Source organism: Haliotis cracherodii, unplaced genomic scaffold (genome assembly GCF_022045235.1).
Source record: "Haliotis cracherodii isolate W230 unplaced genomic scaffold, xgHalCrac1.p SCAF_9, whole genome shotgun sequence".
NCBI lineage: Eukaryota > Metazoa > Mollusca > Gastropoda > Lepetellida > Haliotidae > Haliotis > Haliotis cracherodii.
The window spans coordinates 42,003,876-42,014,780 of record NW_027266343.1 but is presented as its reverse complement, the minus strand read 5'-3'; the positions used below and the strand labels follow the sequence as shown (position 1 = coordinate 42,014,780).

Genomic DNA, 10,905 nt, shown 5'->3' with positions numbered 1-10,905 from the left:
CCAATTGAGGTGAGGTGAAGTAAAATGGCGTTTAACGTCGCGTCCAAGATTATTGCACTTATATAGCGACGTGCATGTACGTGTGTGTGTTTGTGTGGCTGCTTGTACTAGTCCGGACTGATGCCGATTTATAGTGCTAGCTCACGGAGATACCATGCCGCAGTTTAACATGAATACCCCACTCAAACACAGTATACTGACTCCGAGCCGACCAGTCCTTGTTTTAGCCCCTTTATGCCGAGCGCCAGACAGTTTAATAACAAGTACCATCTTTTATCGTCATTTGGTATGACGCGGCCGGGGATCGAACCCCGGACCTTCCGCTCTCCTGGCGGACGCTCTACCACTACACCCCGGAGGCGGTTCGTGCCAAATAAAGTATGGCGTGTGGTCTCAAGACTTGATCAATGTACCGAGCTGTTGTGACACCATTGCCTATCCTTGGACCGATGTTCTAGAAGACCACAGGGTCGACCCTCTGTGCAAGACCAATTCCACCCAACACCATGATGCCCGGACCACCCCACGAGTCTCTCTCAACAACAGAAGCATCCGAATAACGTTTTCCACGGCGTCGCCAGACTCTCTCTTTCTCTTTCTCTGATGTTGAGATACAGTAACGGCTTTCGTCTGAGAAGAGGTCTCTGCTCCACTAATGGTGGCGTCAATGCTGGTGCTGCGTTGCCCACTGAAGACGCTCCCGGCGATGACGTGGTGTCAGAATGGGTCCTCGGTGTGGACTGTGACAGTGGAGATGTCTGCTCGTAAATCGTCGACGCACGGTGTCCGCACTAATGTGTCGCTGGTGTGTCCCCATTGTCTGTCGAGCCGTTTCCGCAGCAGTAACAAAGCGATCTTGAAGATGCTGTCGCACAATCTGACGGTCCTGACGTCGGGTGGTGACCCTTCCTCTACATAGTTGGTCATCTGTAGTGTTGGTGGTCTGGTACCATTGCTGGAGCCTCTATATGGTCCCTACGTGGACTTCAAATGCATTGGCTAATTGCCGGGCGGTTTGTTCAGCTTGCAATCGTCCAAGGGCTTGGTGTCGCTGATTTCTTGTCAGTTATTTAGGGTGATGTTTCTTTACGGTTCAGTATACGGTTCAGTTCAAATATATATATATATATATATATATATATATATATATATATATATATATATATGCGCGCCTGCTTCTTCCTAACCTCGTAAGTTATTACCATTGCGTTTTTTATAGTGAGTGAGTGAGAGATTCCGTGTTTAACGTACGGTGCTTTCAACAGTATTACTGTTATATAACGGCGTGTCGTCCCTGACATCAATTATAGAAACTAGAATATCCCAAAAGTTGTCTCTTATGTTGCCTTCATAGACTGCAAGAAAGCATATGACAGCATAAATCGTAATATCCCATGGAATAGAATCTCAGAGTGTGGTATCGGTGGTAAAATGTTTGAATCTCTATAATCTTTGTAAAGATGTGAAGTGTTGTGTGAGAGTGAATGGTTTCTTAACATCGTGGTTTAATTTCAATAGAAGATTGAAACAAGGTTGTTTATTATTCCGAATTTTGTTTAATATCTTAATTAATGATTTGTTATGTACGCTAAATAATTTGAATCTTGGTATAAAGGTTGGTGACATGAATATTGCAGCTTGAGGATATGCGGACGACATTGCAATACTAACTGAAAATGAACTATTAATCAACTATTAGATGTACTTCCCAATTGGTGCTGTGAAAACAAGCTAAAGTAAATCCTGAGAAGTCTAAAGTTGTACATTTTAGAAATCCTTTTTTAATCAGACGCAGTCTGTTTTTTATGTTGGTAAAAATAATATAGAAGTTGTGAGTAGTTATAATTCTAGGTTTACTGCTAACAGCGCATCGAGATTATACCGCTACGGCACTTGCAGCAGCTAAGTCAGCAAATAGGGCGCTGGGCCTGCTTCTATTTAAATTTAAAAGTATTGGTGGTATGCATTTCAATAAATGTACAAAGTTGTATGATACTATGTTATGGCCTGTATTGAACTATGGTGCTTGTATATGGGACAATTATGCGGTGTCTGCGGTCAATGTTGTACATCATAAGCCATTAGATTTTTTCTTGGTATTGGCAAATATGCCCCAAATGTAGCCGTTAATGGTGATGTTGGCTGGTCACCACATATTATTTCAGTCGGATGTGTATTGCAACACATTGGTGTCGTTTTAAAAATATGCCGTCTAGACTTAATAAATATGTATTTGTTTCGGCTGATGATTGTGCTGCAAATAATTAAAGAAATCGGAAGTTTAGAATACAAAAGAATTTTGTTTATCTCAGGTTTAAAATACAAATTGCCCTTGTTAACAGGTCGTTTTTATGTTCATGTGTAGAAGATCAGCTTATGAATGATTATTTGAGAAAGTGGAATGATATGCTCTTATGGGAAAATGGAAATAGTGGTTTTAACAAGTTAAGAACACATCGCTGCCTTAAACAATTTTATTGTACAAAAAATTATGTTTCATCTCATATTCCAAGATGTTTTTGTTCCGCCTTTGCGAAATTCAGATGTGGCATTGACCCTCTAAAAACAGAAACTGTTAGATACCCTTATTTACCAATCAATGAAAGAACATGCTTCCATTACAAAAATTGTGTTGAAGATGAATGTCACTTCCCAGTATTCTTTATGGCTATCATAGGTTCAATCGCAGCATATCTGTATCTCTTCATTGTCGGCTAAACAACAGTAATCAACAGCAGTGTTAGAAATAGTTGCCTGACCGCTAGCCAAAACCCAGTGACTTCTGAATTGGGCTGGCAACATTTCCAATAAAGCTCGCTCTATAAGTGTCAAATGAAAAATTCTACATAATACGTATTTATTTCTATGAATCTTCAAGTCAGTTAAGGTGTCATTTAATGTCAAAGACTGTTGTCATTTTGTTTTCATTTGGTAGTTTATCGGAAATCCACGCGAAGTTGTAGACTGAGGTTTTGCTGTACACTGATCATGACGGATAGGCATGTGCATGCGTTATTAGCGATACGCGTGGACGTCTAAAAAAACACCACAAAAGTATGACAAATGTATTGTACCAGGTGGCCCATCAACTTCGCAGCTTGCAACATCTTGTGAAATATTTTCCATTGAAATCTGTCACGTCTGGCGACAAATTCACTAGCTTTGTCTGGGGACGTCCGATAGCGCGTTCTCGTATACTGTATGCCTTTATATATAAATTTTGTATTTTGTATCACGACACTTCATACGAGTAGTATTGGTGTCGTGCCTGGTTAGCGAAAATCCAAATTTCCCTAGTATCAGTAAAGCGAAAACCCAAGTTGGGGTATTTGTCCTACGAAAGCGAGAAATGACGCAAGGTCGCTGGATTTTACTGTCTTCCGTGTACGGGTCTGTCTCTGTCCTCATACTTACATAAACCCATATTTCATAATTCTTACCTTCCAAGTCCCCAGACCAACAACAGGCATACACTTTCCATCACTAAATTTGACGATGGGAACTGCTGACATGTCGACGATCGGAGTAGCATGCGGTGAAGGTGCCTGACTTGGTATGCTGCGCTGACACAGCTACAATTTATATGGTTCGTGATCATATGATGTTGTGCATGGGCAGGCTTTGCATAACCTTCTTACCATATTTTCATCGAAAAGCCCTTTATTACTCAATCGGCTGATTTAGAATTCCATTCCATTCATGCAAAAAAGGTTTCCTTTATTGAAGTGGAACTATTTGCATTGAAACAATGCTATGCTTCCATGGTTTGCCGATAACCGTGTTCACCTGAGCGTATTACCTTGTGATAGAACTATATGTTTTTGCGTATTGTTTGCCCACATAGTACTCATTCACATAGACTGTAACACATGGTTATTAGCACAGAAAAACATGTTCATATCGATTTCTCATTTTATAAGTTTATATAGTCCGTTATCAAATGTATACAAAATGAACAGCATTAGCTCTATCTTAATTCTTCGATTCCTCAAACCATACATATCACATACCACATTATTTTATTCTGATATTATGTCGATTGGGAAATTCAGATATCAACGAAGATCAGCTTTAGTTTTGGTTCATAACATATACACGATACCTAATACACTGGAGGTGCACGACACATACACCATATCTAATACACCGGAGGTACACGCCATATACACCATAGCTTATACACCGGAGGTACATGACATATACACCATAGCTTATTCACCGGAGGTACACGCCATATACACCATAGCTTATTCACCGGAGGTACATGACATATACACCATAGCTTATACACCGGAGGTACATGCCATATACACCATAGCTTATTCACCGGAGGTACACGCCATCTACACCATAGCTTATTCACCGGAGGTACATGACATATACACCATAGCTTATTCACCGGAGGTACACGCCATATACACCATAGCTTATTCACCGGAGGTACATGACATATACACCATAGCTTATTCACCGGAGGTACATGACATATACACCATAGCTTATTCACCGGAGGTACATAACATATACACCATAGCTTATTCACCGGAGGTACACGCCATATACACCATAGCTTATTCACCGGAGGTACACGCCATATACACCATAGCTTATTCACCGGAGGTACACGCCATATACACCATAGCTTATTCACCGGAGGTACATGACATATACACCATAGCTTATACACCGGAGGTACATCATATATACACCATGCTTAGTATACCGGAGGTACATGACATATACACAATACCTAGTACATCCGAGGTACAAGACATATACACCATACCTGAAACACCGGAGGTACATAATATATACACGATACCTAATACACTGGAGGTGCATGACACATACACCATATCTAATACACCGGAGGTACATGCCATATACACCATAGCTTATTCACCGGAGGTACATAACATATATACCATACCTAATACACTGGAGGTACATAACATATACACCATACCTAAAACACCGGAGACACATAACTGATACACCATACCTAATACACTGGAGGTGTATGGCATATACACCATACCTAATACACCGGAGGTACATGTCATATTTACCATACTTAATACACCGGAGGTACATGACATATATACCATACCTAAAACACCGGAGACACATAACTGATACACCATACCTAATACACCGGAGGTACATGACATATACACCATACCTAATACACTGGAGGTACATGACATATATACCATATACCTAATATACGGGAGGTACATGCCATATACACCATACCTAATACAACCGAAGTACATAACATAAACACCATACCTAATATACCGGAGGTACATGACATATTCACCATACCTAATACACCGGAGGTACATGACATATACACCATACTTATACACCGGTGGTACATGACATATATACCATACCTAATACACCGGAAGTACATGACATATACACCATACCTAATACACCGGAGGTACATGCCATATACACCATACCTTATACACCGGTGGTACATGCCATATACACCATGCTCTAGTCGACCGTAGTAATATGATATATATGAAGATGAGAGATTTATAGCACATATGTCCTAGTGGACAAGATTTACATAACGTGTACACCATGCCCAGGAGACTTAAGTTCCACAATAAATACACCATGATCTAGTATCCCAGATACACAGTTACATGACATATACGTCTTAGGCGACTAACGGGATCGGGTGGTCAGGCTCGCTGACTTGTTTGACGCATGTCATCTTATCCCAACTGCGTGGATTGAGTCTCATGATATCAATCACTGGATTGTCTGATTATTTACAGACCGCCGTCATACAGCTTGAATATTGATGAGTGCGGCGTTACACAACAAACAAACAAACAAACAACATGACATATACACCATGCTCTAGTAGACCGCAGTTAAATTAGAAAATAAACGACGAGTTGGAGTTGGTTATGGTAACAATAAAACACTGCAGAGAGAATAAACAATGATTGGTTTTATTGTGCGATAAACAACGATCACGAGTCGTTTATTTCTAAATGAGATATCAACATAATGTACAGCCTCTTTAAGGATGATGATAAAATGTACTAGCTTTAAAAATATTTACCCGTATTTTAATAATGATGACTGCCTGAATAGAATCCGACCTCGGCAGTGTCGGACAAGTCTATGTTATGAAAAGGGGGGGGGGGGGGGGGGTGTTACGTTGATCTGTACCTAATCCACTGGCCAGTTGCCTTCAAGGTAACAAGAACGGTTACCATCATGTCTCTTCATATCATCTGTTTCCTCGAACCTTTATATATGGGAAGAAGATGTGCCATTTCTATGTCCAAAAACTATTGTATATGTAGTGCTCTCATGCACGATGTGTAAACTTTCAATATTTACATTACATAATGTGTGTGTAATGTGTTTTTTTTTCTGTAGGAGGACACAGTCGAAAGCATGCCTAGGGATGCTAACGGCATCCTCATCTTGTCAGATGCTGACTACCTCGATACATGGAAGGTGAGTAACAACAACAGGCGTCTGATAGACATGTAAGCATACCTGGTAATGTATAGTAACTGACAGTGGAGTCCCAATTTTGCCCTGATTGTTATTCTGAGTTCATCCAATTTAAAGACAGTTTGTACATGTATGTCCTGATACTTGTATACTGAATTACATTTCCAGCGACCCGTGAAGATTGGGGTTAAAATAGGTCTTCAGCAACCCATACTTGCCGTAAAGGGCGACTATGCCTGCCGTAAAGGCGACTATGCCTGTCGTTAGAGGCGACTAACTGGATCGGGTGGTCAGACTCAATGACTTGGTTGTTGCATGTCATCTTATGCCATTTCCACGGATCAATGCTCATGATTTCAATCTCTGGATTGCCTGGTCCAGACTCGATTATTTAGTGCGGCGTTAAACAACAAACAAACATTTCAAGTAACATTAAAACACAGTAATTCACTAGCTCATGAAAAAACACAGAGTACAATTTTACATTGTATTATGTAATGAAATTTGTGTTCCTCCAGGAAATGGAATTGCTTGTAGAGAAAGGGTTCACCAAGTCTATTGGCGTATCCAACTTCAACTCAGAACAACTACAACGGCTTGTACAAACAGAAGGGTTGAAATATGTACCAGTGACCAACCAGGTAAAAATGACATCATACATCAAGACAAAATGACATTGTTTTTCATAGAATAGAAGATATATTTTTACACGTGGATGCTTTGATGAGTTGTAACACTGATTTTTACATACATGTACGTGATTATTATTGACAGGTCGAAATCAATCCCTACATCCTGAACAACAAACTAATATCAAGACAAAATGACATTGTATGTCTTAGAATAGAAGATATATAATAATTATTACACGTGTATGCTTTGATGAGTTGTAACGCTGATTTTCACATACATGTACGTGATTATTATTGACAGGTCGAAATCAATCCCTACATCCTGAACAACAAACTGATATCCTTCTGTCGAGAGAAAGGGATTGCTATCACAGCCTACTCGCCCCTCGGAAGTTCTGACCACCGGCGTTTAGGTAAGTCACACACTTCATGTAACTGACATCATATTCCTTGTCAGCAACATATTTGAACATTCTAACAACAAAACAACCAAAGATGAATCACATAGGTTGTCAAGGAAATATATCCCTTAATTGGACCTTTAAACATTCAAATACTGCCACGACCTTATTGTTTTATTTGCACGTTTGTTTTTTATTCCCAATGTAAAATGTATAATAAGACATTAAAATATATTTTTTGACCTTCATTTGGGGTCTAATACGTTCTGAAGTGGCTGGTATCATACGCCGAAAGATCGTGTTTCCTTTGGTACAGCTGAAATAGAGACGGGGATTTAGGAGGGTCGTTCAAACCACTACACAGTCCAAACCCTGTACGCTTGGTACACAGTGGCAATTTTTTCTACAAGATTCTGCTCGAAATAAAGGGAAAGTTCTACTATCTATTAGTAAAGTGGAAGTGATTTGTCTTTAACTCACGACGATAATGAAGAAAACCCCAAAGTATGCCAGTCGGGGAGAGGGAAGCAACCCCATGACATAGGACAATTAAGTAGGGTGTTGCGATCACTTCTATGTCTCATTTATTTTTACGAGATAGGTGGGCTTTATATTAAATGATACTGTACTTTGTGATAAGATTACACTTTGTTTCAGATCGGATGCTGCTTTCCGACGACTATTTGATGAGCCATCGCTTCAAGAATTAGACAAGAAATACGGGAAGACTGTAGCTCAGGTATACTGAAAAATTAGTACTGCCGTGGTATTGCTGGAACTTTGCTAAAAGCAGCGTAAAAAAACATACTCACTTACTTGCATAGGTCGACATAACTCTTTATCTTCGTTACCCCGTACAGATCTTAATACCCCCGTGAAGATCCGAATTAGAACTGGTCTTCAGCAACCTATGCTTGCCGTAAGAGGAGACTAACGGGATCGGGTGGTCAGGCTCGCTGATGCATGTCATCGTACCCTAATTGGGTAGATCGCTGCTCTAGATGTCAATCACTGGAGTGTCAAGTCCAGACTCGATTATTTACAGACCGTCGTTGTATAACTGGACTATTGTTGAGTGCGGGGTAAAACAACAAACAAAAATGTGTACCACTGGAAACATCAATTTTATAAACATAGGTTGTCCTTCGATGGGGGCTACAGAGGGATACCATTGTCATCCCCAAGAGCGTCACGCCATCCAGAATCAAAGAAAATTTTCAGGTAAGTAATATAGCGTTAATTGTGTGACACTGAGGCGATTGAGTACAGTGTGAGCAGTCATAGCAGTTAGAACTAAAGTATCGCACATACTAAAGGAAGACCTTTGTCTTGATGTTTAATATGATGTTGGCTGATTCAGCTGGTGATCATAATGCGACGTGCATTTTCTCTAAGAATGTATCCATTCCATCAACACAGTACCATCTGAAAACGAATGTCACTGAACTATTCACACAGTTCATGTGAACAGGGATTATGTCATTTTGTATTCAATATTTACTTCTATATTCAACAGGTTTTCGATTTTCAACTGACAGAGGAGGAGATGAACGTGGACAGGAATTTCAGAGCTTGCGCATTTGCCACGTGAGTATACTATGTAAAAAGCACACAATCTTTGTTTCCAATTTGCGGACAGTCATAATTGAACGTATTTATTTACATTTCTTTTCTTTTTACAGAATGTCGAAAAGCCAACATTATCCGTTTTACATTGAGTTTTGAATCAACGTGAACTGCAAAAATAGTAACACCTTGAACGAGAAATCTTTTTATGTAACAAATAAAGCACTCTGATCTAATCTGATTTAAAAGCCCTTTGGGGTCCGTGTTATAATTCATCACACTTAGATTACGTTTACTACTTGTTAATCAAAACCAGTGAAGAGCCGATGACATTCATCAACCAAGTCAGCGAGCAGGGCCACCCGAACCCGTTAGTCGTGTTTTACGACATGTATGGGTTGCTTTTCAGCCCCATGTCACCCATGTCAACCGGGTATCGGGGGGCGAGGAGTCTTGTCACACAGCGTCCACGTGGACGGCGTTTTACCAGGAGCTATGGATCGGGTCGGACTGCTATATTTTACGTAGCATGGTTGTTACTGGCTACCGAGTATCGCGATCAGCGGGTGTAGGAATTCCCAATGTGAAAGCGTCCTGGGTGCTTAGCACCGCTGTAACGAGGTGTTTGCTTACTGCATTGAGTCAACATCGGGAGTCCTTATCCGTTAGATAACATGGGATGTAGGATTAAAGTTCGTACTAGATGGATACGTATGATAATAACCTGAAAAGAAATGGTGTTCATCTTTCACTACAACACCTTTACACTTGATGCCCTTCAGTATGCCTGCTATTGCATCAACGTTGTTGAATACATAAACTCTATAGGTAAACTCTATTCATATATCCATAAGAGGTTGGAAATACAGAATGCATCATATGGTATTCTTGGCCCTTAAGAGGACATATTTTATGATGGTGTGAAATAAACACTGTCAAAATATCATCCTTAATTTTCAAGTGAGTGAGTGAGTGAGTGAGTGAGTGAGTATGGTTTTACGCCGCTTTTAGCAATATTCCAGCAATATCACGGCTGGGGACACCAGAAATGGGCTTCACACATTGTAACCATGTCGGGAATCGAACCCGGGTCTTCGGCGTGACGAGCGAACGCTTCAACCACTAGGCTACCCGACCGCCCCATAATTTTCAAGCCCAACTATGATGACCAGCGTTGAAAGAGAGGGATGCTAATCATTAACATTTAACGTCACATCGGTAATATTTCATCCATATCGTGACGTCCACGCAATTGGGAAACTCACTGAGGCGCACATATATCAACCGTTGCAACTCTGCTTCACCCGGGAGGTGGCATGGACGGCCCAACCGTCTAGGCTGCCGCAATTCGCATTATTATGGATAAGACTCTCGGTAGGTGTCTCAGCATCATACTCGTGGTCTTTGGTGAAGTACTGTTCGAAGCAGCGATAAACCAAGCTCAATCACTACACAACTACATCTGTCTGCTATGCCTTGACACATTTGTTTGTTTGTTGTTTAACGCAGAACTCAGCAATATTCCAGCTATGATGGCGGTCTGACAATCCAGTGATTGGCATCATCAGCATCGATCCACGCAACTGGGATACGATGACATGCATCAACCAAGTCAGCGAGCCTGACCACCCGATCCCATTAGTCGCCTCTTACGACAAGCATAATTTGTTGAAGACCTATTCTACCCCGGATTTCACGGGTCACACATTTATCCCCCTTTATCTTCACAACAAAAAAGATGTTACAATGATGAAGCCGTCCATAAGTCCAGACAATACAATTGATAAAAACACAATAGCAACGGGAGAATA

General features: G+C 40.6%; 1 protein-coding gene across 1 annotated transcript; it reads left to right on the top strand.

The window, feature by feature from the left end:
• Positions 1-655: 655 nt before the first annotated feature.
• Positions 656-9,253, top strand: LOC139451889 (aldo-keto reductase family 1 member B1-like). The gene is made up of 9 exons (XM_071233183.1): positions 656-899; positions 6,167-6,228; positions 6,415-6,495; positions 7,014-7,136; positions 7,429-7,532; positions 8,177-8,267; positions 8,666-8,749; positions 9,045-9,115; positions 9,211-9,253. The coding sequence occupies exons 1-9, from the start codon at positions 656-658 to the stop codon at positions 9,251-9,253; spliced, it is 903 nt and encodes a 300-aa protein (XP_071089284.1).
• The last annotated feature ends 1,652 nt before the right edge of the window (positions 9,254-10,905 follow it).

What these genes read in the sequence shown, in the direction of transcription:
- LOC139451889 (XM_071233183.1), top strand. Translation starts at nt 656, where the DNA reads ATGGTGGCGTCAATGCTGGTGCTGCGTTGCCCACTGAAGACGCTCCCG. An exon ending in ACTGGCCAGTTGCCTTCAAG is followed by an intron (nt 6,229 to 6,414) that starts GTAACAAGAACG and finishes TTTTTTCTGTAG; the next exon opens with GAGGACACAGTCGAAAGCAT. An exon ending in CTCGGAAGTTCTGACCACCG is followed by an intron (nt 7,533 to 8,176) that starts GCGTTTAGGTAA and finishes TAAGATTACACT; the next exon opens with TTGTTTCAGATCGGATGCTG.